The 27,478-nt window shown below is 39.9% G+C and overlaps 1 protein-coding gene and 2 pseudogenes across 1 annotated transcript in view; 2 read left to right on the top strand and 1 right to left on the bottom strand.

Moving 5' to 3' along the window:
- Positions 1 to 27,478, bottom strand: part of SND1 (staphylococcal nuclease and tudor domain containing 1) — a 409,429-nt gene that overhangs the window by 207,592 nt on the left and 174,359 nt on the right. The window contains exon 12 of the mRNA XM_039243180.1: positions 22,232 to 22,332. Coding sequence (XP_039099111.1) covers positions 22,232 to 22,332 — 101 coding nt within the window. The remainder of the gene's footprint in view (positions 1 to 22,231; positions 22,333 to 27,478) is intronic.
- Positions 4,581 to 6,331, top strand: LOC120238902 (annotated as a pseudogene).
- Positions 22,674 to 24,285, top strand: LOC120238895 (annotated as a pseudogene).

Raw genomic sequence — 27,478 nt, 5'->3', positions numbered from 1 at the left:
ATTTAAAGCACATCTGCAACTACACCCCGTATGAGCAGTGATCAATTCGGACAGCTGTCCAATCAACCTGGACAATTCTTCACAATGATCCTAGTCTAATTCTTGGCTTCTGTCCAAGCTCACTACGTCACAGACTGATATGAAAAGAAATAAAATCACCTGAAAGAAGACGGTACTTTAGTGAGCACTACAAAATCTGGGTTTGCCCCACTGCCTGGAGTGCCTTTTTAATAAGCTACACAGGTGATTCCAGGGCACACAAGTTTGAAAGCCACCAGTTTTAATCAACAATAGTATTAAACATAATAGTTTTGAGATGAAAGTAGGACATACAAATGGTAACGGAAAGCAGGTATATGGTAAGTTAGGAGGAGGGATAAGCAAAGAGAAAGTTGATAATCATCAAAGCTCTGCATTAACAAAATACTGAAGGGAAATCATTTACAGAGAAAAAAACCAGCAGGATCAAGATGGACCCTTAGAGCTGTCTGACAATCAACATTGTTTTCAACAGCTGTATGACATCTTACCTCTGAAGAAATATGCAAAACACTAATCCTTTGAGCGACAGTTACCCAACCTACTTCTAATCTTGATCTTAAATTAACCAAATGGAGAGAAACCACCTTCAATCCTTTACAGATAGGAGCAAAGAGGTCTGGTAACCTCCAAAGGGCAATGGGCAAGGATAAGTAAACTACAAAGAAATTCAAGAAAGCCAGCATGTGTGCGGATGTCCTTAGAGGGACACGCTAATGTAATCACCAGTAGTGTTCATCTCTCAATGGAATTCCTGCCTGACTGCTGATTTGGGTGCAAGCTAATTTCCCCCATGGTGAATACTGCTGTTGAGATGCAGAACTCTCCACCATCTGTTACCCAGAATTAGCATAATGACAGATTATCTAATCCCTTACATTTAACAGATACAAATGGCATGCCTCTAACACCAGTTCAGTCATATCCTTATTCGTGTGGTCTTTCTCCACCCCATAAAAACTGATCCTCCCACCCTGCTGGTGATGGATCTGATTTGGAGTTTACCCCCAATCTTGCTTAAGAGTCCAGGTGCTTTACCATGAGATGCTTTCCTAAAATATTTTATTCAAGAGTGGGAATACAGCTGTTATTCCAGATGCATCTGAAAGGGGGCATGCTGAACAAAAAGAAAATCTGTCTCTAGGAGACTGGCAAAACTACTACGCAGGGGAGTGTTTCCTTGAACTAGATTAGGTTGAAAATTTCAAGAGGAAAGACATATGGTCAAGTCAGGGCTGATCTGGGGACAGTGACAAAAGGGAGAAAGGCAAAAAGAAAGAAATCATAAAGTTAAATGGGTAGCAAATAATATAATACTAACAGGAAAGACTCTGCTGTTTTTACAAATTCAGGTGTTCTAGACAGACTCATGGTAGCATTATACAAAAAATGGCACACAGACATCTAGAAAAACAAGGACATGCTCATAGGACCAAGTAACTGGAAAAACACAATCAATTAGAAGTACAATAGAGAGCTGCCTGTGCCACCAAACAGAGGAAGTAAATTGTTCTATCGCCAGTGACTGGTGTAGAGACAGTTCAATTAGAAGGAAGTGAAAAACCAAAAGATTATATTGAAAACAGCTTCCAAAACCAGCATTTCCTCTGAAAGTGAGCTTCTGGTAGGGGTCAAGAGAAAACCTCACAAGAGATGCAGTTGCACTTAAAGGGACATCAGGTTTCCAGGCGGTAGGGAAGGTGGGAAGAGTTTCTTGTTCATTTTGAACATATAACTCTTTGGATATAAGTGAAATCATCAGACATTTATTTAAAACATTTATTAATCTAGAAGTATTGTTTAAAACACATTTCAAAAATATCTGTCCTCAAGCTATACTCTCTATAAGTGTATGCAATACAGAATGCTGCATCATTAGAGCCACCTTTGGAGAGAGTTTTCTTTCAATTTCTCCTCCATCTTAAAAATTTTACACGTAACAGTTTTGGCATCTATGTATGATGCTACTATCAGAAATACTTTCCTTAAGTCACAAGGGTTCATTTTCACCAACATTTGTATGCCTGATTTTATCTCTTGTTCTATAGGCATCTATTCATTTGTCCATAGCATGAGTCCCTAGAATAAGGGCTGCAGACTCATAGTGTGTTTTTAATTAAGGTTTTATTGGAACATAGCCTCACCCATTTGTTTGCATATTGTCTGTGGTTGTTTTTGTTTTTTTTTTTTTTTTTTTAAGCACTGCAAAGGTAGAGTCAAAGAGTTACAACACAGACCACATGGGTTTCAAGGCTAAAATATTTACTATCTGGTCCTGTACAGAAAAGGTTTGCCACTCCTGCCTTAGAGTACTGCCTTTTTAGGGGAACTTTTTTTTTTTTTTTTTTTTTTTTTAAAATAGGCTCCATGCTAGGCCCACACAAGGCTTGAACTCAGGACCCTAAGGTCAGGACAAGCTGAGACCAAGAGTTGAATGGTTAACCAACTAAGCCACCCAGGTGCCCCTTTTAAAGGAGAACTTTGTTATTTTTTTAAGTTTATTTATTTTGAGAGAAAGAGAGAGCAGAGCGAGAAGGAACAGAGAGGGAGAGAGAAAGAGAATCTCAAGCAGGCTCTGTGTTGTCTGTGCAAAGCCCAACTTAGGGCTCGAACTCAAGAACTGTGAGATCATGACCTGAGTGTAGATCAAGAGTCGGATGCTTAACCCACTGCATCACCCAGGTGTCCACAGGAGAACTTTAAAAGGTCATTTCCTAGAGCACCTGACTGGCTCAATCAGTATAGCATGCAACTTTTGATCTCAGGGTTGTGAATTCGAGCCCAACAATGGACATGGAGCCTACTTAAAAAAAATAAGGTCACTTCCTATGACACCCAGCACTTGCAGTTAAGGGGACATACTCAGCAGAGTATGATAAGTGTTCTGTATGATCTGTATGATAACAGATAAGTGTTATATCCTGTAAAAAAAATTGGCTCCATGTTATTAATCCTGCCATGCAATCTTCATGTGGCACTGTCTGAGGTTTTATCAAGCTCAATGACAAGTTCAAAATAAACAGAGGAAGCACTGGGTAACACATGAGCCTCTGAGCAGTTTAAAGTGGTGACTTCCTCTCTCCTGAGCACTGGCGTGGGGGTGGGGGCACACCTGACATTTACTTAGGGTATTTCACTCTAGCCCCAAGACGCACAGTATACAAATGAGCCCCTCTCTTCTAGGCAACATTCACAGCGCTACCATTTAGAGTAAGGAAAGCAACCAACACTGTCCTCTCTGCAGCAGGAGCAGCAGCAATCAGCGCAGAGAAGCATCATATGGAAAGCTGGACTTACAGCACCATGAATGTCACCTCATGAGGCTGTTGTGTGAAAGAAACGAAATTTATTTTACTAGAAGAAAAAAAATGTTCTAAGTTGCGTACATTAAGACACACATTCCTCAAGCAAGGATCTTTCAGGAAAGAGCTGAAAGGGTGGGTGAGCCTGACTTCACAAGTCAAGAGACCTTTCCAGCAGATGAAGCTATCAGAGCTGACTCGTACTTCAAATCCAGCGGGCCTGGGAAGAGGTCACCTGAGCCAACAAAGACAGAGGGCGCTCCCCCTTTAGCAGCAGTGCCCGGCCTGGGAGAGCAGTCACCCATCCACGGCACTCCCAATCACACATGCCACTGCAGAGGCAAAGATTCATGGCTTCGGCGGCAACGGTCCAGTGTTATCCAATATGCATGAAATCAAAGTTTTCATTATTTCCAATGGTCAAAGGCCAGTGAGTGATAAATCCCGGAATACCAGGATTAATGAAGGAGTCATTAAAACCCAGCATTAAATCACTTCTGTAGCCAATGCTGAGAGTGATGTCTGTAATACATTACATGGCTGATTAGAAAGAAACAAGTTCCAATTTAGAAATGAATTACCTGATTTTTTTTTAAACTGACTGGATGGCTATCACAGCAATTTTGTTATTACAGGAGAAAGAGAGAGTGGGTAACATATATGTTATGTCAAGAATAGGAAATTATCATCACAAAATCCCAGGGAACAGAATTTGGAGGTGAATAACTTCTGAAAGCCAAGAAGACGGAGAAGTCCTGACACTGACCAGATTTATTTTTTATTTTGGCTGCGGTGTGTGTGTGTGTGTGTGTCGGGGGGAGGGGATATTAACACTTATGTCCAGGAAACAGGTTTAATCTAGAAAAATTTCAGAATAAGCACATTCTGATTGCAGTCCCACTATTCCTGCCAGACTCAAGGAAAAGTGAACTTATTCTTCAGCTCATGTTTTTGAAGCTGCCATAAATAAAGTGTACTTTCCAGAAAAAGACTACTCAGATGTTAAGATGGAAGGTAAACTGTGGAGGGTGCTGGATGAGGGGAAGAGCGAAGGATGGGAGATGACACCAATGAACTATCTTCTCATCCCAAATGAGTACTGCCTTACTGCTGGACATAATCTATCAATGTGAAAAATAAAAGCCCTCAACAAATACTCTAAAGATAAAGCATGGTAAAAACATGGAAGTGGCTCAGGTGGGCAAGGTTCTGACCTACCTATACCTATGCAGTTTCTGGATGGGAAAAACACAGCCTCCGTCCAGAGGCTTCTACTTACTTGTTAAGGTTCTATCCTGGGTGGTGCACTGGTTAGATGTTGCCAAAGAGATGCTGAGGCTGAAAGTTATAGGCAATGATTTTAAACCATACCCTCTCAACACACAGAGCCCATCCATGCAGGTAAGGTAAGGAAAATAGCTCCAATTCAAACAATCCAAACCATAATAGGAATACCTCTTGTTCCAGTCTCTCCCCCTCTGCCAACCTACTCTAAGTCAAGATTGACATCTCCCCCTGAAAACAAGTCTTGAAGAATTCTCTAAGACCAGGTGATAGAATGCAAATTCTTATGTATTACAATCAAGTGATATTCAACCTTACGGCACTGGCTAGTTATGCCTGTGTATATCAGCTGAATATAAGCCTTGTTTATGAAAATAGAAAAGCATGCAAGAAAACAGCCAGGGTCAAAAATGTTGTTGTCTCTAGAAGGGCATCAGCATAAAACAGCAAATTCACTTGAGGATATTAGTTTAGATTAAAGGCTGCCACATAATTATGCCTCAATCACCAAAACATACATCATTAATTTCAGATGCATCTATCTACATCCCAAACAGAAAACAATGGACTCCAGGGCTTCTTATATATTTACCTATGGGCTTGAGTCTTTAATAAACCCCATAACCAGCATTTATTGTGTCTGAAAAATGGACAGATTATTGTCCATTATAATGGATTATAATGGACAAATGAATTTCCTTGGTCCCCAAAAGTATTTAAAAATACAGTCTGGGTTAGTTAGCAACAAATGACCAACAACAAAGACATTAACACTTTATACTGCCAAAGGTTTCCTCCTAAGGAGAAAAGTAAAAAACAAAATCAGTTGCCAGTTAGATGAAAATCTATGAAGCTGATAATTACAGACAGAGGTAAAAAGAATATTAGGTCTAAATTCAAAGCTCTCTCCAACACTGTACGTTGTTACTTCAGGTAAACAATTTCATTTGAGGTCATGTCAGCGGCTAATGGCAAAGATCAATCAATGGGCAGTGATCACGAAGAGTTAACTTTTGGGTCAAGTCTGATTCTGCAAGTCCACAGACTTCGAAGTAAAGTAGCATTTATTATCAAAATCCCAGGGAGGAGGAAATCCATGGCTAGCTCTTGCAGAGCCAACGCCAGGAGCTTTGGGCACCTCAGAACGACTGGCACAAGCGCCACAAGAGAAGGAGCAGGAGAGAGGCCTATCATAGGAAAAGAAGTATGAGCCGGGACACCCACTGCCAGCACTAAGACTGGCCCCTGCCATATACACGCATGTGTGCTCAGCTAGGCAGGAAGAAGTCGATGCTTTGAGGCTGTACATGGGGAACTTTTCCCCGGGCTCCAAGTGTTGAACGTGCAAAAGAAGGATCGCTGATACTGCATAAAGCAAGCCACCGATAAACCGGTCAGCACCAAAACCCTGGCGAAGACAGCACACCCTACCGACAGTGGTAAGGCTCCCACTATGCACTTTCCCTTGGCTGCGAGAAAGGGGCCAAGTAGACTGTCAAGGAGGAAGAGATTTTAAACAAAAAACGATCAAAGAAAAGGAAAAAGAATGCCGAAAGCAGCAGTCTTGTGGAGGAGCAGTGCCAAGAGGGCAAGCACCTTGCCTGCATCACTTCAACACCAGGCCAGTGTGGCAGAGCTGATGGCTATGTGCTAGAGGACAAGGACTTAGAGCCCTGAGGAAAAGCAAAGCCCAGAAAGGCAAATAAATTCTTCTCCCTTCTATCCTCAGTCATATAATAAAGGTGTTTATTGCTCTGGAAAACAAAAAACCCACAGCTAGACTTTAAAGCCAGTGGGAAAACTTGTGGCTTCACTGTCGCCGCTACTCTCACCCCAATCACACCCCTAGTCAAAGTTCTGTTTCTTAAGAGCCTGACAACAGGCTTAAAGGAACTTTAGATTACTCAAAAGAGATTCTAAGAGATTAAGAAAGAATATTAGCAATACTGTTTGTGCCACTTTCTCTCTCAAAAATGGTCAGATAAGGGCCTTAGGCAAAAAGGGTGAGTGAATGACTTCCCAAGGTCATTCTACATGCTGAAGGCAGAGCTAGAAATAACCATTACCCCTCTAGCCTCTGCACACATTGGCCATGCTGTACTTATTCTAAGCAGAGTTGGTACATGAGAAATTAGCAGAGGTAAAAGGCTCTGCTTAGGGACCAAAGCTGACCTGAGAAAAATGTATATTTATAAAGTTTCTTTTATTCTTCCTATTATCCGTATCTATACCTACCAGAGAATAGAGAAGAATGTTGGTTTTGGAACCTCCTATTTCTTCTAGACTTCCTCTCATAGTGCTTATTTATACTGGCTGCACATTAGAATCACTATTCAAAACACCAATACCAGGCCCTATGCCAGGCCAATAAACCCAGAATCTCTAGGGGTGAAGAATAGTATTTTTAGAAGAACAAATATGGGTACCTAGATTTTAAATATGGAGCACCATTACTTTTTTTTTAAGTGCCCCCTGTGGTTACCTTATATAGTTTTGAGAAAAACTGCCCAGACAGGAAAGTTCAACTAATATATTCTTTTTCCAAATTTTAAGGGAACAAGAATGAGCCGGCACAACTTAAGGCCCCGAGAATCATAAATGTGACAACGAACCTGGCACTCCCTGAAGGACGAGAACCTAAGAATTGTGGGTAAGCATAGACCAATTTTTGGAATTGGTTTATGAATAGCAAATTCATGCCTATTGGTTCAATTGAGGTCAGAGGAAGACAAGTAAAGGGTTGTAAGAGCCAACAGAGAGAAGATTCCCATCTTTGTTTCTTCAGAATAGAACTGCTGGTTGCCATGTGGGATTTTCTAGCCAGCTGTGATGACCAGAGCCTCCTCTAAAATGTAGGCATCACATGGAGCGGGGCTGGGGGGCAGTTCTCCACCTCTCAGGGGAATAGGGACAAATAAGCAAACTCGTGGCCATTATGACAAAACCAGGCCTACGTACCCAGTTTATTATTAGCCTGACATTAAACACCACTTAAAAACAAAACAAAACCATCCGCCCACACAAACACATACCCCAGGACAGAAAATTACATAATGGCATCTGGAATGATCTGTTCTGACAATTCAAGTCAAACCAGTCAAATCACAGAGGTCTAGTAAAGACCAAAGTGGGGATGGGGTAGCCCCAGAGAGTCATTTTCAAGTCCTCTATTATAGTTCATGCAAATGTTGAGATACATAAACAATGATTTGTTTAGAGGAAGAGGTTCAAAATAATACTGTAGGGTCTGGAAGGTTGTCATTCTGCTCTGAGAAATACGAAGTCACTATTAAGCGAAAGAATAACTCCATGTTCTTTTTACAAAGCCCTATTAATCTAGAGAAGGTAGAAAAAATTATCTTGGCATAGGTTGCTTCTTAGGGTAGAAGCTCAAGAGAAGTTTTGTCATATGGGTCAGAAGGAAAAAGAGGGCCCAGTAAAGAATTCCACTCCCTGTCCCATTATGGTTTATAGTCTACAACCCAGCCAGCTGGCACCACGGGAAAAGACGAGTGGTGTTCTTGTTCCCCAGAATCCATTAGCAACTGGACCAGGCCCAATGTCAGTGTGGCTACAGTTTAGAATACAGTAACTGCTTTAGACGTTCACTGCATAAATAAAGTTTAGGACCTCTGCAAGTAAAAGTTCTAGAAATGAGTCTCCACTTAGAAAACTAAGTCAAAACCAAATTGCCTTCTGGTAGTCAGCATTTTTCTCTAAGAATTAGAAGACCTAATACTTTTTCACTAGATGATTCTCAGCTCTAGTATAAGCAACAAATGAGCCCCACAAAAAGGCTAAAGCGTTTGAAATGTCTTCTTCTCTCCTACCCTTCGGGGAGGGCAGGGTTATTCTGGTTCTTGGTTCTGAAATACAGTAAGCCACCACAAAGCCTTTGTGGTCAACCCTCACTCAATGGTCTGATCTCTCCACAGCCACAGCTTGTGCTACGTGACAAACGGAAGAACAGTTTCAGAGGGAGGTACCTGAGAAAGTGACGACAGGAATAAATGCTCTGCATAGTTGCTTCTTAAAAGAAAAACGTGACTTTGCAAACAATGCCACGATGATGGGGTGCGGTGGGGCAGGGGAAAGAAGAGATGGTCTAAGAACCATAATATAATTCCCCTGGCTGCTGACCTGATATGTGATAGTTTATAAATCACACTTTTAACACAATAGAAGCTCCCATTAAGGCAATGGTCTGCTGAGTCACAGTTGATATATAAGCAGATATATCAGAGATCTAAAAGGCTGCATGTAAAAGCCACAATGGAAACTTGATAGAAGACAGCCCCAAGATTCCTTAATGTGTTGTGAAGTTTGTGCTATTATTAAACATCTCCAAACTATCATACACATTGACTTCAAAGGTCCAACTATTTCCTAACCCTCTCCAAGTTGCACTTGTTGTCAACATATTTTTACTGACACACAAAAATTCACAAAGGTGTCACAACAGAGAGGGTCATTCTGTAAGCTCCACAGAACATAATGTTCAGGAGAACTGTTCAGATGGAGAGTACAGAATAGCACTTTCTAAAACACCTAAGGTTAGTAGCCCTCTGCCTTTTCAACCACTTCAGATATGGAGATTGGCAGATCACTAGAGCACAGTAGCCAAGGTAGGCTGCTTCCTAGCAAACCTCCTACTTTGAAAGTCATTTTCTTTTTTTTTTTTCTTTAATGTATATTTGCTTATACTTGAGAGAGAGCACACATATGAGGGGCAGAGAGAGAGAGAGAGGGAGACAGAATCCGAGGCAGGCTCCAGGCTCCTCAGCACAGAGCCCAAGTGGGGCTTGAATCCACAAACCGTGAGATCATAACCTGAGACGAGGTCAGTCGCTTAAATCACTGACCCACTGAGGAGCCCCTGAAGGCAATATCAATAAATTACTTTTATTAAGAGATACATTGTATGTGCTTTAAACTTCTTGAAACATTAAAATTTACTTACTCATGGGCGCCTGGGTGGCTCAGTCATTGAACATCTGACTTTGGCTCAGGTCATGATCTCACAGTTTGTGAAGTTGAGTCCCACATCAGGTGAGCCCCACTTCTTTTTCTCTCCCCCCCAACCCTGACCCCTACTCTGCCATCTGGGATTCTCTCTCTCTGCCCCTTGCTCACTCTCTCACCTACTCTCTCTCAAAAAACCAAAACCCAAAACTCCAAAACAAAAAACACCAAATCAAACAAACAAAAAACTTACTCATAAGTACCGCTTCTACCTTTATGGAAGTACTTATTAATCATTACTGGTTAACATAGTATACATTTAAGATATAGAGGAAAAATGGATGTAAGTTAGCCATTATGACAATTTAAAAAGTGAGAAAAGAGATAAATCCAACCAAAGGGCCTGCCATGGAACAACAAAAATGGACTACTACAAAAGCTAAGCCATAATCCAAAGAGGCATTTTGTTTTGGCATTTCCTGTATCTGATTTCAGCTAATATGTAGAACATTCTGTGAAGCAACAGTGTTGTAAGTGGATGAGCTTGGCCAGGAAGAGTTGTAAAGACTAACAAGAGGATGGAATATAAATGCTCAAGGAAAATCCTTAAAAAGAGAAGTTTGAATGAAAATAAATGGCCAGAAGTGTATAAAAGAGGACAAAGAGAGAAAGGATGGGGGTGCCTGGCTGGCTCGGTTGGCAGAGCACACGAATCTTGATCTCAGGGTCATAAGTTCAAGCCCCATGTTGGGTGTATAGATTATTTAAACAAATAATAAATAAGGGTGTCTGGGTGGTTTAGTTGGTTGAGTGTCTGACTCTTAGTTTTGGCTCAGGTCATGATCCCAGGGTCGTGGGATCGAGCTCTGTGTCAGGCTCTGTGCTGAATGTGGAGCTTGCTTAAGAGTCTCTCTCTCTTTCCCCCTCTGCCCAACCCCTGCTCATGCACATGCTTTCTCTCTTAAAAAAAGAAAGAAGAAGAAGAAGAAGAAGAAGAAAGAAGGAAGAAGGAAGAAGGAAGAAGGAAGAAGGAAGAAGGAAGAAGGAAGAAGAAGAAGAAGAAGAAGAAGAAGAAGAAGAAGAAGAAGAAGAAGTAGTAGTAGTAGTAGTAGTAGTAGTAGTAATTATAAATAAAATAACTTTTAAAAAGAGAGAAAGGGCAGAAGCCAGTAGATACAAAATTAGATCAATAGTGACCAGTCCAGTCTAGAAGCTTGGGCTGATGTGAACACTGATAAGTCTTAGTGAATATGCTGAACATTTTAAATGCATTAGTACATTTAATCCTCACAACTACCCCATAACATGTGAGATTATTATATCTATGCTATATAAGATAAAACTAAGGCCCAACATTGGATGGCTATCTAGGAGCAGAGCTGAGGTTTTACTTCAACGTCTGTTCATCTCCAAAGCCTACTTTATCACTTGCCTTAGACTTCATGTCAGCACTAGGCCAAGTAGTCAATTTTTCTGTTCCTAGACTCAACTCTCAAAAAATAACCAGCACTCAAAAGGAGTAACCTCACACAAGAGCTATTATATTAGCATGATTAAATAATGGGTAATTTCCCTTTATTTTCTAAATTATTAAAAAGGTTACAATGTTTTATTATTTTTAAAAAAACCACTCGGTATGAACTGGAGTAAATCGCCGTGAAGCAGCATCACTAACAGGAGACAGAAGAAATCTACAAAAACTCCAATCCTATTTACCTTACCACTTTGTACTATGCTGGGACAGGAATTATAAAAAGAAAGGTGCTGAGAAATGGCATATGAAAGACACAGGATCTTTGCCTATTGGTAACCATGTCAAATGTCCCCTCTCTTTACCACATCAACTGCATTATCTGAAAGTTTAAAGAAAGAATGCTTGAAGGAGGTCAGAATGGCAGACTGAGAACTTATGTCCACATGACATCCTTTACAAAGTCCCACTGAAATGACAGAAAAGACAGATATGGACAAGAATAGAGCCCTAATGGTGCTAGAAAACAAGAAAGTGTGTTAACAACATATCAGAAAGTTTGCACAAATCCTGAAAGACAGAAAGCGGATGGGATCTGATTGGTAGAGAACTGGCAGCACCCCAAGGGCCTTTATCAACAAAATACAAAGTACCACAGCGAGGAGACTTTGGGGACATCATCTGAGCAACTAATCAGGACCCTCATACAAAGGAGCTGGATCAGCCAGTCTCTTTCCTGTCCCTATGATGCCTACAAAGTTATTAAGAGCAGAGGATTCTGACCCTTGGCAAATACCCAAGAAAGAATCTACCAGCAAGTACAGGCATTTCTTGTATCACTACTTTTATGTGTGTTCCTGAATAGTTCACAATCTATGAAACCACCCCAAACTCCTCAACAAACAGGGCTTAAGAAGAAAAACTGGATTATGGGCAGACTACTTAAACCCAGTGGAACTTTCTAGCCCAAGGACTAGCAAAAGCAACCCTAATAAAAAGAGGACTAGAGTTAAATCTCTAATGGTAGAGTAGCCTTAAATCCCAGGGGTTTCCTGTACTCTCCTCCTTCTAGAGGGGTTATGTTTCTAACAGACACCACTATAATCTCAATATAAAATCTGAATCAAGCTGTAGACTTCTTCATTAATCCACTGTTTAAAGACTGGAGGAAGTGTCTTCACAGCTTTTCCAACTACCCTTGGAGGGTGCTACCAAGGTTAACCAAGCAGGTTCCTGAAGACACTAAAGACATGACTTACACTAAAGGAAAACACTGCTGTAGATTTCTCAACTTCACATTCTAAGATTTTTCTTTGTATAAGTCTCTGTATTGCTAAAGCTCTCCCTTTAAATGGGAGAAGGCTTACCCCTTATAGAGTCAATATTTTAACTCTATGGGAATATTGTTTTTATACCAACACAACTTCAACATTATGCCAGCGAGAGTTCCCAGATTACCAAGGCCATGTATAAGACAATTTGCTTCACAGAAACACAGGTTATAGAACAGAAGGTAGGCGATTTAACTGGCGAAGGACCTTAGCTGGAGGTTGCAGCCTATAAGAAAAGCAGAGGCACAGCATCTGACATGGTGGGACAAGCACATCACATCCCCTTTTCACCCCACCCAGTGAAGTACACATAAGTTCTTCACCAGCCAAGGAACCCAGCCTTTGCTTTCACAATTTTAGTGGGGTCTGTAAATTGCCTGCTTCGTCTATGTTCCAGGTCCAAACATTTTCAGGCACCGGAAAGGAAGGCTGCCTCTGATACTTCCATCTCATCTATGCCCTTTCATGAAAAGATGCCTTGGGGAAGCAGGTATATACAACTGGGACACCGGTCAACTCCTTCATTCATCTGTCCTTCATACATAGACATCAAGGCTCCCAAATATTTGAGGACTTATGAGAGAAAAGGAACAAAATAAACAGAACACTTAGTGATGAGGGTAATTCAATGGAATTGAAAATTTTTTAATTTTTTAAAAAGGTTTCTTTATTTTGGGTGGGGAAGGGGCAGTGAGAGGGGGAGAGAAAGAGAATCCCAAGCAGGCTCCATGCTATTAGTATACAGACTGACATGGGATCGACCCCACAGCCTGTGAGATCATGACCTGGGCCGAAATCAAGAGTCAGACCCTTAACTGACTGAACCACCCAGGTGCCCCAATTTTTAAATCTTTAAATAATACTCTCAGAGACGGAGAAAGTATTATATTCATGGACTAAGAACAGGCTGCTATTAAAACACTTAAAGAACAAAAAAATTTAGAGATGAATGCCGAAAAAAATTTTTTAAATGAGCTAGAGAACAGTCTGTAAATTTCATAGCAGAAGAAATTATTTCAGTTTTAGAACTACCAATACATTCCTGATGCTTAACATAGTGCTTAGCACATACTAGGTATTTTATAACTGCTTGATAAATGAACTGAGTAAGTAAATGAATGAGAAGAATGAATTAAGAGTGCGAAAGAGGGGAAAATGACTCATTATGCATGGATCGTTGGTTAAGCAAACCAAAAGATAATGTTGAAGACAGTTCCTTGTATGTAGAACAAAATGCAAAGGAGGCCTTTAAAAAAAAGAAAAGAAAATTTAGACATATATGAAGCATAAGATACAATGCCGATAGAATATCCAGAGTCAGAGGCAAAAGAGAGATAAAAAAAGTAATTCAAGAAGGAATAGAAAGAAAAAATCTCCAAGTTGAAGGAAGACATGAGTGTTTTTGGCCCACTGAGTATGCAGCAAAAAGGCCACACTGGAAATGTTTTAATAAATTTTTAGAAAACCAAAAATAAACATAAAATTGTAAAAGCTTCCAGAGTCTGGGAAAAGCAAATGTTGAAGAAATAGAAATTTAAAGGAATGGAAACTTAGTTCTCATAAACAATGATAAAGCAATAGAAAAATGTGCCTTCATAGCTCTTGGGAAAATAATTTTGAAGCTAGAATTTCATACAGAAACTAACAATCAGGAATATGCGCAAAATTAAGACATTTTCAGACATGTGGAAATTCAGAAACTTTACCACCCCCACGTGTAAAATCAAAGTTCTCCATCAAATGAACAGGAAATACCACAAAAAGAATGAACTGAGATACAAGGGACAGATGGATAGGAAGAAGTACAAAATGGAGAGAGACAGACAAACACACACATCAGAGAGACACACACAAGTGGAATTCATTCAACATTTTCCTGGGGATACAACTACATAGGATTTGTCTTTCTGTGCGTCTTCTCATGCTATTATACTTGGTTCAACTTAAAACTGCTATGATGGAGGGTAAATTTTTTGGATCAACTTACAAGCAAAGCTTAAAAGACAATTACTTACTGACAGAGGAGAAAATAGTAAATGCAAACAAATCCTGAAACAGAAAAACTTAAAAGGAAAGAGGATTAAGAAAAGGTAGCATTCTAACTGTAATCTTTCAGAGAGGGAAATATTCTGTAAAGTTAATCAGAAACAGTAACTGAACTTTATAAAGTTCACTAATGGTAAAACTTAAATAATATAACAAAATTAGGGGTTAAAGGATTTAGTCTGTTAAAAACATTCATCGTTTAGATAAGGAAGTAAATGCGTATGACTTAACGTCAAATATTTTGTGATTAGTAGTTCTAATTTATAAAGTTGTAAGGATAACTGTCCCACAAGTGAAAAGCAGACACTGCAAAAAAGTTAGCATCTATGCAAGCATCTCTGGGAGGCAGTGGGGTAAGTTAAGCGGTGTTTGAAGCCCCGAAGAGAACACACGACAGGATGGGAACCAGGATGGGAACCACGGGGGAGCTGTCAGCATTCACAGAGCTGCACATACACTGAATGAGACAGGAATTATACTGAGGAGGAAAGGGGCAGATGGGTGGCAATGAGGAGTCACTCAAGCATTTCATTTTGTCTATTGACAAAATGAGTTATTGATTCATCTAAAAATAAGGAGATAAAGAGAAATTATCTTTCATTTATATTTTAATCTATTTCTGAGCAGTAAAGTCTCTAAAAGTCCCTGGCAAAACTGAAGAGAAAACAACATTTTCAGGCACTGTTTAAATGAAGTCACTTGTGTTTCTTAAAGCAAAACTCTACATAAACAAGGTTCTGAGCGCATCAAAGCCAGCGAATACTTGCAAGGGTACTTAAGGCTGCATGAACCAGTGCCAAGAAATCCCAAGAATGAAGAGCATTTGGAGAAGCCTCATCATGTGGAACGGTGTGTTGCTTCATTCACTGCTATATTCCCAGTGTCTGGCACATAGTAGGTGTTCAAATATTTCTTGTATGAATAAACAGATAAATCTACTGCTCTTGGTAGACAGGTACAGGGAAAACACAGAGCTGAGCATGGATTCTGCTGATTGGTATGATCCAAGGATTCTCTTATGAAAAACTTAATTGAACTTTGATATAGAGATGATGATAATACAGTAACCTGAAACCAAGAGGTCTTTAAAGGAGTAACATCTGGCAGCATGAAATTTCCATAGGTAGCCACAAAATATATGAAGAGACTGATCTGTCTGAAACTGAGTGTTTTCGTGATTCCCAGCCTACATCCTTTGCAATGGCTAAGTTCCTTCTTCAAGTGCTTTACAGAACCAGTCTCTTAAAATGATCACAATACTTGATTGGGCTAGCAGAAGAGAGGCCCAGTTATTCAACTATTTCTTTCCAAGGTATTCTAAACTAAATGCCATAGAACCTTCCAGTGTCTTCAGGATGGTAGATAGGCATACTTCTACCAAACACAGTAGAAGCAATTATATAAATCAAGCAGCCTATGACTTCCAATAAACAATCTATCATACTTGTAGTTGGGGAGAGGGGGGAGAATAGATGTTTCTGATTAAAGCCGGGGGGACCCTTATTCTGATGTGTCCCTTTTCCTTCATAGCAGGAAAAAACTGATGGGGGGGCGGGTGGAAAGCCCCCAATAAATCTGATAAAGTATAAGGAATAAATCTGGAGAAAAGGGTTGGCAACCAGCCAGTTTCTACCTCATGGCCCAGTCAGTGACATTAATAATGTCTCCGCACTTCTTCAGGTACTAAAAGAGTGCCTTTGAGATGTTGCAGGCAACTCTAAGTCAAAACCCTACTCCCAAAAATAGGGTTTCAAGAGGCCACTTACTTCCTATGTTTAGCTTGAAAGTCAGATATTAGAATATTTTAAGATTTGAAAACTCGAGAGAGAGAGGTTTGGTCTGATGTGAAAGCCTTAAAGCTACAGAACTCAAGCCAGAGAAGCTGGGGATTATAGGACACTTACTCTTACTGTGGCTGAGGAAAACCAAACTTGGATTAGAAAAGGATTATTCCAGAAGAGGGACAAGACCTGACTTCAAGCTTTGGTCACTTATAGAGCACTTGAAGAAAGAAGTATTACTGCAAACCAGAACCAAAGATATGGGAAAAAGAAGTCTCATTCCCTACAAGTATGACTGTCTGGCTTATATAAATATAATAACAGACGAGCTCTATCTAGGAAGAATCCAGAGAGACACAAAGAAAAGTTCATAGGATGGCTTTGAGGCTGCTGGATGATAGTCACTAGAACAAAGAGGTAACTAAGATGTCCCAAGCCCAAAAGATCTTCGACAATACCTCTGGCAGTAAGGCCTCACACTTGTGTGGACATCAAGGGAGCAGTGGCTACACAAGATTCAAAGACAGCACAAAGGCAGTACAGGAAAGCAGTGAGGGAAACATGGTTTCAAAAAGAATGTCAGAAAAAAAAAAATCACCTTCCCCCCAAAATATGACATTGTACAAAAAGAGGCATTTTCCCACTATTCCTATTCTACGGTTCCAGCTATATGCCATTCTTTACTTCCCCAAACAGGTCATGTCCATGGTCTCCTACCATTGTGAAATACTTCACACATAATGAAAAACACTGGGGAAATATCTTAGTGGTACTGCATTTACTGGATCTGTTACAATTGTCCATGGCTGAAGTGGTGGTAAGTAGGCGTGTGAGTATGTGACATTTAAACCCCAAAGATATATATTTTAGGTGCCCCCTAAAATCTGTGAACAGATTTTAAGACCTTTCTTTGAAAAGGTGACATGCAGAAAGAGGTGAGCAACTAGTTAATAGATTCTAAAATGCGTTTGCTAAATTGGAGCTCCAAGTAATTGGGAAGTCCAGCACAAGAAAAGGTCACCCCAGAAAAATCTCACTCTTCAAGAAGGCTCTGACAATAAAGAAAGAATGAGATTTTAATCACTGAAGCTAATTACATAGAAGACTAAATCACAAGAAGAGTTATTTAAGTGTCTTAAATACAATAAAAAGTAATTAACAGGAAGCGCCATCTTGACAGCTTCATGTCACAAACCAGGCCTAAAAGGCTCAGCTAATTCCCAGCCTGGGAGCCAGAGAATGAGAAACAACTCTAAGTTTGATCTTTTTATTTTTTATTTAAACTGTTTTGATTAACAGATAACAACTCTTGCCAAAGCTACAGTGAAGTTAATCAAGGAAAAAATGTTAATCTATTAAAGGAATGATGAACCTCGTTTCCATTGATTCTCTAGGGGGCAAGAGATGGGAGCAGAAGACTGTCACACCGAAGGTGCCTCACAGAGATCCTGTGATCTACCTCCTCCTCTACACCAAAAAGAAAAAGAGAAGGACTAGACTGAACCCTGTTGAGGATACAGACAATTCACACACTTTAGCACGTGACATACACTTAAAAATCTGCCTTGAAATAACTGAAAGAGACTCCATCTCATCTGCCTCCTTTTCCTTATCACCCTGTGATCAGCAGCTTGAGAGCAGCTCTTCCACAGCCAGAGCCCAGCTGATCTCCTGAACAACAGGAAAGCCTCTAGATGTTAAGAAAGGCCATATGTGGGTATATAAGCCTACAGAGGTTGTCAGGCATAAGTTACATGGATGACTTCTAAATTCTACAACATTTTTACAAGCTTGAACAAAGACTGTCTTTCCGAGAGGTGATGCATTACTATAGGTGCTCTCCTAACCTTCCCTGAACTGATGCACAGATTCTAGGATTTCACATGATGCCAATCAGAATGACTGAGGACCACTCAGACACCTGTGCACTTGTCCCAACCTGTTGAACCATTTGTTTCTGTCTGCAAAACTATATATACTGGTTGTGCTTATTATTTTTAATTATGTACTTCATTAGATATTTTATTAAGTGAAATATGAGTACACAAAAAACACGTGTTTATGAAAACAGCTGAAAAGGTTTAATAAGTTGAATGACTTATTAAAATGTTGCAAAATAAATGAGGGGGATGTAAATCACAAAAATCTAGGGTTTCATAATTAGTGTTTCCGTGTACTCTTTTTTTTTTTAGTGTTTATTTTTGAGAGCGAGCGAGCGAGAGAGCAGGGGAGGGGCAGTGAGAAAGGGAGACACAATCTGAAGGAGGCTCCAGGCTCTGAGCTGTCAGCACAGAGCCCAATGTGGGGCTCAAACTCATGAACTGCAAGATCATAACCTGAGCCAAAATCAGACGCTTAACCGAATGAGCCACGCAGGCACCCCTCAACAGTACTCCTTCTAAAGAGAAAGTTATGCAATTTTTCAGGTTATTGAATAATTGATCTACTCTGCTCATATATCAAAGATTTGAAAACATATGCACATTTTAATGTTTAAAATGAAATGAAAATATTTTCGATTTTAAAAATTCCTTCTCCGGGCACTTGGGGGGCTCAGTTGGTTAAGTGTCTGACTCTTAATTTCGACTCAGGTCATGATCTCATAATTGATGAGATCGAGCCCCACACTGGGCTCTGTGCTAACGGCATGGAGCCTACATGCATATTCTCTCCTTCTCTCTCTGCCCCTCCCCTGCTAATGCCTTCTCTATCAAAATAAATAAACTTAAAAAAAAAATTCCCTTCTCTAGCCAATGTTTTTGAATAGTTAACCATTACACTCAGAAGGCTGTTAGTACACCTAAATTCTGAATATAAGGTGAGTATCCGAACATTGTTATTTATTCACACAACTCTTCAACAATTTTATTTGGATTAATTTGCAAAAGTACAAAAAATTCAGAAAAAAAATAAAAACAAAATCAAGGCAAAGGGAAAATAAAGAGAAACTAGGAGTACAACTTAAAAATTAAAAGGTTCATTTTCCAGACATGACCTATCTTTAGCAATGATGTCCCAATAATCGAACAAAAAAGGAAAACATCCAATATAAGTTTTCCTGTACTGATGATATAACAACAAACTCAGGGATCAACAGAAACAAGCGTCCCAGGTAATGAGACTTCTAAGTTCTCCTGTTATGCTTCACAAAGTGACACTCTGCAATACAATAAATAATTCAAAAATTTATTGAAACTCCTACCATATGTTAAATACTAAGACTACAAAAGAGAATATAAGTGACAAAAATCCCTCTCTTTAGGGAGCTTACTGTCCAGTGAGAGTTTGTCTCAAAAGTATCAGTAAATCCCAGTTATTTCTCCTAAATGCACTCCAGTAGCTGCTTCACAAAGTCTAGTCTGTAGAAACAACTCTATAAAGAAACTCATTATGTTTCCTAGGCACCCTGCTAGGGTGATCTAATCCAAGGAGACAACTTAGGGATCCAGAGGAATTGATACACTGATCAACACTTTGGTAAATCATACAAAAATAGTATTTCTTATAATCCAGTTACAAGAACTGAGTGGTTGAGAAAAGTCAAGGTTATCATCTCTGCCATGAACCTAAAGTACGGATAGTCGATCCTGTTAGTTAAGACCAATCAACTTGTGAGGGTGCCTGGGTGACTCAGTAAGTAGAGTGTCCGACTTTGGCTCAGGTCATGATCTAACAGTTTGTGAGTTCAAGCCTCACATCAGGGTCTGTGCTGTCAGCATGGAGCCTGCTTCTGATTCTCTGTCCTCCCCTCTCTCTTTGCCCTTCCCCACTCATGTGCACACATGCGTGTTCTCCCTCAAAAAATAAATCAATAAATAAAGTTAAAAAAAGACAATCAACCTTTGTTAATCAACCAATGAAAAAAAGGCTGATAGTTTCTTATGAAGGCTTGATTACAGACCAAAATCTTGACTGGAACACTCACCTAACCCTTGCAGAGAGCCATGCTAGTCTGAAGGAGTAATCTAAATCAAAGCCAAGATAAACACAGTTAAAACCTAAAGATATCCTGGCATGCAGCATGCCCATAATACCCTACTATGGAATTTTTAAACTACCTGTTTCAAAGTGCCCTAAATTAAGAAAAACAACAACAACCCTATAATACACTCAGAATATGTAAATTTTTGAGAGTGAGTGCACACAGAGAGGCAGAGAGAGAGGAACACAGAGAGAGAATCTTAAGCAGACTCCACAACAGCACAGAGAGTAACGAAGGGCTCGACCTCTTGACCCTGAGATCATGACCTGAGCCAAAATCAAGAGTCAGACACCTAACCAACAGAGCCACCCAGGCATCCCCAGAATATGTAATACTGAGCAATGTAAATTTACTTTAAAAATATACCTCACGGGGCGCCTGGGTGGCTCAGTCGGTTGGACGGCTGACTTCGGCTCAGGTCATGATCTCACAGTTTGTGGGTTCTAGCCCTGTGTCGGGCTCTGTGTTGACAGCTAGCTCAGAGCCTGGAGCCTGTTTCAGATTCTGTGTCTCCCTCTCTCTCTGACCCTCCCCTGCACACACTGTCTTTCTCTCTCTCTCTCTCTCTCTCTCTCTCAGAGATTAAAAAAAATTTTTTTTTAATTTAAAAAATATATACCTCAATGGTAACTAAATGAAATAATCCACTCTAACGGATTGTTAAAATGGGTGGAAACCATCTACCAAAATTAAAGGTATGCATTTTTACAGTAGTGATGCTGTTGTTCTTACCAGTAATTAGATAGTAAGAGCTGTTATCTGAGATGATTCTTTCTGACAGTTAAAATTTTAACATATAGGAATACTAACTTTCCCGCTCTCCATAGGAGTAGCATGCATCTAACTCCTAAGAAGTGGTGACAAAGTGGTAATAATCATTACTGCAAGTTAAACAGGCAGAAAAAATAACCAAAATATGCCCTAGTCTCTCCCATTTCAAAAATATCATCTGATTTGTCAAGATTCCGGTAATAAAATATGTCACTTGTGATGGTGTTAAGGTAATGACAACAAAATCGTATACTGAGTTCCTCTCCACGAAGTCTCTGATGGTTGTGTGAACAGTAATGTTTACATAAATACAGAAGTGATAACAATGGCTATAAATAGTTATTTTCAAGTGTGACAGCACGAAGGAGCAGAGAAGGCTCCTACTTGGTCGGAGAGCTTCTGGAAGGTAATTTAGATAACAGATCCCCTGTTTCCTTTCAGAAGAATGCTGTAGCTTAGATGTTTCTCCTAATAGGCTCCACTGTACTTTCAATAAGACAGTCCCTGTTTTGATGAGAAACCTATTCTTTTCCTCCCTCCACCATACCCCCTTAAAAGGGAAGACAAATACTAGTTTGGTAACAAACAGCATTTAAGATTGTTAACCAGAGATGGAAATGATTATCAGGCTGGTATATTTTATGCAGAGTAAAGAACTGCTACTGGGGACTGACTGCTTTAATATTTGCTGTGCAAGTATGGCCCAGCAAGCTGCAGGCTTCCTCCTTCCCCCAGCAGACACCTCCCTTGAAAGACTGTTCATCAACCAAATTCCCAATAGACTCTGGAACATAACAGGATACGGCCAGCACAGATGAGAAAGAAAGGCTCCATCATTACTGATTACATACATCTATATAAAGAAAAGGCCCAAAGAACTCTTCTTCCTCTGCCTACCCTTTTTGGTCTATAATTGAACTGCCTAAATTAATGTGCAGATAATTTTTCTACCTAATGTCAGATAGTACCTAGAGTCTTACTGACACTCAATAAATGGCATTATTAATAGTAATAATATATGCTACATAGTGTCAAGCACAGAGAGCCCAATAAATCTTAAATGACAATAATGAAAGAATATGATTAGCTAATGAGTGATTATAAAATGCTTTGCAAATGTAAAGTGCTACACAGACATAACAATTATAAACCACTGTATTAAGAGCAATTAAGAGAAAGGAAATAAGGGAGAAAAGGAAGGAGACACTTAAATAAGGACAACTCGTAGCTGAGTTTGAGCCCCGGCCAGTTAGAACACTCACATTCCTCCAATGGTGACGGTGGCACACGTACGCTCTGAAAAGGCAGGCACCGTCTCTGTGGCTGGGCTGGCTGGTCTAATGTAGTCCACAGTCACATTGACCTGAAAATAGAGAAGCAAGGGAGTTAAGGTTGAGAGTCTGCAACACAGCTCACTAGCAGCCGCGTATACCTACCCAGTTGTCAAGGATCACCTCATCTGGTTTTTCTGGGATTAAATTTTAAAAAGCAACAATTAAAAGATAGTTGACCCACAAGCTGGGAGAAAATATCTGCAAAAGCCTTTATCTGACAGGATTGTGAAACAAGATATGCAAAGAAGTCTTAAAACTCAACAGGGAGGAAATGAATACCCTGATTTAAAAATGGGCCTAAGCCCTGGACATCTCACCAAAGAAGACCTTCAGAAGGCAATGATGCTCTACAACACCTATCACTGGGGGAATGCAAATCACAACACTAACGAGCTACGGCTACATTAGGACTGCCAAAACCTGGACACTGACAAGTCCTGGTGGTGCGCATGTGGAGCAGCAGAAATTCTCATTCATGGTTAGTGGGAATGCGAACAGTAAGGGTACTTTGAAAGGCAGTTTGGTGGTTTCTTAAAAAACTAAACATATTTTACCATATGTTCCAACAATCACGTGCCTTGGCATTTATCCGTAGAAGCTGCAACTTATGTCTATGCAAAAACCTGAATAAGCATGTTTATAGCATCTTTACTCATAACTACTAAAATCTGGAAACAACTAAGGTATCCTTCAGTAGATGAATATATAAATAAACTGTGGTACATCCAGATAAAGGAGTATCATTCAGCACTAAAAAGAAAGGGGTGATCATGGTATGAAAAGACATAATGGAATCTTAAATGCATGTAAAAGAAAGAAGCTAACCTGAAAAAAGCTACATATTGTATGGTTCCTACTATGTGACATTCTGAAAAAGGCAAAATGATAAAGACAGTGAGATCAGCAGTTGCCAGGGGATAGAGGGAAGAAACAGGGAAAAACAGGAAAAGCATACGGGGATTTTTAGGGCAGGGAAACTATTCTGCATCATACAATAACAATGGATTCATACCATTATATGTTTTTTCAAAATCCACAGAACATAGAATACCAAGAGTGAACCCTAATGTTAAAATGCAGTCTGTAGGTGATGATGTTATCAATGTAGGCTCATCAATTATAACAAATGTACCACTCTGGTGGGGGACACCGATAGTGGGGAAGGCTGTGTAGAGGTAGGGGTATATGGGAACTCTGTACTTTTTTTTTGCCATGAACTTAAAACTGCTCTAAGAATTAAAAAAAAAAAAAAAAAGGTTGATACCAAAAGAGAAAGTCAAATAGTGAAACATTTAAGGTCTCACGCTTACACTTGATAGAGAAGAGAATGGCAATATTCCTGCAGGATTCCTAGATAACATTATGTAAAGCAGTTCTTTAACCTCTTCAACACCCCTGATGATCTCCTGTTTAAAAATATGAATGTCTCGACACAAAAACTGCACATAATTTCAGTCTACTATACCTACTCTGGAACCAAGTTAAGGAACATTAAGGAGAGCAAACAAGATGACAATCACAAGGCCGCTTGGAACTGGTATCACTGTATGGAAATAAAATGACACTGCTAACTACACTCAGTACCAACAGAGCTGCAGTTAGGAAGTTTTGAGGAAATAAAAGGCTTGAAGGAACTAGAAGAACTTTTTACATTCTGAAGAAAATATATGTATATAAACTATATGCATAGTTTATGGTGGCCCCACATTCCATCCAACACCTCCACCTTTTGCCAGGCACACCAACAGGGACCTAGGCGTGCCAGTGGAGGCAGGTGCAGAAGGCAAGGACAATGGCTTTGGGGAAGCAAAAATATGCTGCTATCAACTCCATGGTGGATTAGATCCAAGTTCTATCTGGACTACCTGAAGGAGAAGAACCACTTCCATAGCTGCCTCCAGAAGCTACATGAGTCCATCTGGCAGACATGCCCTAAGTTCCATAAGCAGCTTGGGTAGTCTCCTAGCAATGGCAGTCCCTAGGCTCTGGGAGCCCCCAACCAAACCCGGCCCTGCCTCCTTGGCCTGGGCACTTACCACCTGGCTTAGATAGTTTTTTAAGGGCTGGCCTTCAGTCCGCCTACTGGGTCAGCCTGCCTGGGCCAGCCCCTACCCCCTGACATCCCTTCCTGGGGTCAGTTGTGGGCTTGCTACCCACATGCGTTGCCTGCCTGCACAATTCGGGGCGTTCCCCACTCTGCCCAGTCCAGGTCTTGAGCATCCTCATTAAATGGGTCTTCAACACCAACAAACGAACAAACACAGCAAACAGGTTAGGAAAAAGTTCTTTAATCCAAATATACAATATATGGATCGGACATCCTGAACAAGTGTGTGGTATCCTTTAACAAATATTCAGGGTCTGTTTTTAGAGAACTAAGGTATATACCTGGTTTTGGCCATGGCCAAGGTTTATACATCTGCACTGAAAATACACTGGATCAAACATCCTGAAGGCATCCTCACAGTCAGAAAGTCCAGAATCTTGTTTTCTAAACATGTCTTTAGTTCCCACTGATCCACTTGAAGACAGCATATTGCACAGACCTCAAGTTCAGCTCAGTGCTGGTGAGCACCATTAAAATCCTTTCAATCTGTCTGTTCCTCAAAAACTCATTTTAAAAGTGAATACGGAAATTTTGAAAAGGACAGCTGCCTCAAAATTCGGACTGTCAGATCACTCACTTGAATGCTCCATCTAATAACAGTTTAAAAGCAACAGGAAGCCCTACTGGAGAGAAAGCCAATTAAGGACTGAAGGTAAGGTAAATCTTTCTTATGAGAAGTGCTGTCATAATACAACAACAGAGACAAGAAGAAGATACATAGAAGACTCCTGAAGTCAGTTGTATACACTGGAATTACGTCTAGGTCTCATCAACTTGTCTAAAGCTAAGAAGATGGGTAAATGTGAGGGATATGATCAGATGGGGGGGCGGGGAAGGAGGGGGATGGGTTTTAACTAGTACCTCCAACAAAGAGGTTTTAATAGTTTGCCTGTATGCAGCTGGTGAGAGTTAATACAGGCCAAGGATGGGACAAGGAACGAGAGGGGCTACAAAAAACTTCATCCAGAAGGCCATGTGAATAATGCCGGTGCTGATGGGGGGAGGGGGGATGGTAATAATAAACAAAAATGAACACCTGACCACCGTTCGGTTCAGAAGGCCAAAAGGCACCCTATCCCAAAATTGTCTTTCAAGAAAATACGTGGGAAGACAAAACAAAACTTTAATCCTCAATAACCTAAAGAATCAATAAATATATTCATCTCCCAATTTTTTCCTTTATCTAGAAAAAGAACTGAAAATAAGAGATTAAAGAGCTCATTGGGGAGGCAACATTATTAAAGTAAATCTCAAGTACAAATGAGGCCCTGAGAATAGCCCACAGCCAAGCCACACACCTGCAGGCAGCAATGACAAACCAAGATTTAAAGTCAATGTGTAATTAGCATTTATGTCCCTCTCCTGTGGATACTGAGATCTGTTTCTCTACCTTATAGCCATCTCTAGATACTCATCACTGACTTGTCAATCACTTGAAAAAGAGCCACAGTTTAAACAGTTTCAATTAAAATTGTAAATCTTAGCAAGGTCTTTGACTGATAAAAGATAACCTGAGTTTTGTGCTTGTGGGTTGGAATGCAGGAGTTAAAAGGTATGCAGACAGTTTCCTCATTTTTCAAGCAAAGGTACTCCTGGAATGTTTAGTATACAAGTATTTTAAACCTGTATGTAACACAAACACAGGGCCTGATCTCTGATCTCTCTTTACAGCAATGACCCCACAGAGCCCTAGGCTCTTGCTTGATTCTCTTGTAAAAGAACCTCATCCCATCTTTGGGTCTCCCTTTTTCTCTTGGAAAATTAAAGCACTAGGTTAGAACTCTAGAGTATCACTCAACTCTAGAATTTCAAAACATAACAGCCAGATATGGTGTATGATACAGTGTTTTCCTTACCTTTACTTTATTACAGTAAACTGGAACACAGAGATTGTAAGCTCCAGGAGAAGGCAGGCCACGCCTTTTACTAAAACTGTTGTCACAGGGCCTGAACAGTGGCTGGAGGGTATACAGTAAACAAACATTTATTGCATGAATGGATATATGTAGTCAGGAGCCCTTTCAGACATAAAATTCTAAAGGACACCTTTAAAATGAGAAGGTTCAGTTTTGAGGATCACTTTGTCAAGTTTTTTAGTTTTCTGCTGTTTTATATAACAAAAACGTTTTTATTTAAAACGCTGGGGATAAATGGGGCGCCTGGGTGGCTCAGTCGCTTAAGTGTCTGACTTCGGCTCAAGTCATGATCTCATGTGGGTTTGAGCCCCGCATCGGGCTCTGTGCTGACAACTCAGAGCCTGGGGTCTGCTTTGGATTCTGTGTCTCCCGGCCTCTGCTCCTTCCTCCCTCTTGCTCTCTCTCTCTTGCTCTCTCTCTGTCATAAATAATAAACATTAAAAAAATTTTTTAATAAAAAAATAAAACATGAAAGAGTATTTTAAATCAGGATGAAATTTTAATCACAGTCACTCATATAACAAGTTACATGTAAGCAAAATACATGTAGTTTCCCATATTATTAGTTTCTCAAAGATGTTTTCAAAGACTCATCCTTAGTCCATTAGATTATGGAATCTTCCTTTGAAAGGAATATCAAGGACCTTTCAGAAGAAGGAAGATGAAAACTTACGACCAAATTTATATCACAATCTTATAAAGTATGGAAGTAATTTAGTTCAACAGAATAGCTTTGGGCCACACCTACAGAATTCTGAGGATCTATGGGTGGATATTTTTCATACATCTGATCTCTAAAAAAGTCAAACTACCAAAGAACTTCATAAGCCTTATGAAGGTGATGATAATGAAGCAACAAAGTGACAAATTCTGAACTATGTGTAAAGGATAAGGAAGGGAGAAAAAACAACTGCATATCCACAACATTTCCAGGTCACAGTCTGAGTTTAGTATTAATATAACTAGGGCTGTTATATAAGGCTATTTTGCATAATTACCATGTAATCCCACCCACTATTCCACACAGCCAATCATAAATTCACAAAGAGCTGTAATAAATACCCTGCATCTGGAAATAAGCTCTTAAATGACCCATCACTCTCATGACAGAATTTCCAGGTGGTTATGAAAAGCTTCTATGAACCCCAGAAA

Source organism: Hyaena hyaena, unplaced genomic scaffold (assembly GCF_003009895.1).
Source record: "Hyaena hyaena isolate Hyena2069 unplaced genomic scaffold, ASM300989v1 scaffold_8, whole genome shotgun sequence".
NCBI lineage: Eukaryota > Metazoa > Chordata > Mammalia > Carnivora > Hyaenidae > Hyaena > Hyaena hyaena.
Note: the sequence above shows the minus strand (reverse complement) of the source record. Positions and strands in the feature narration are given on the sequence as shown.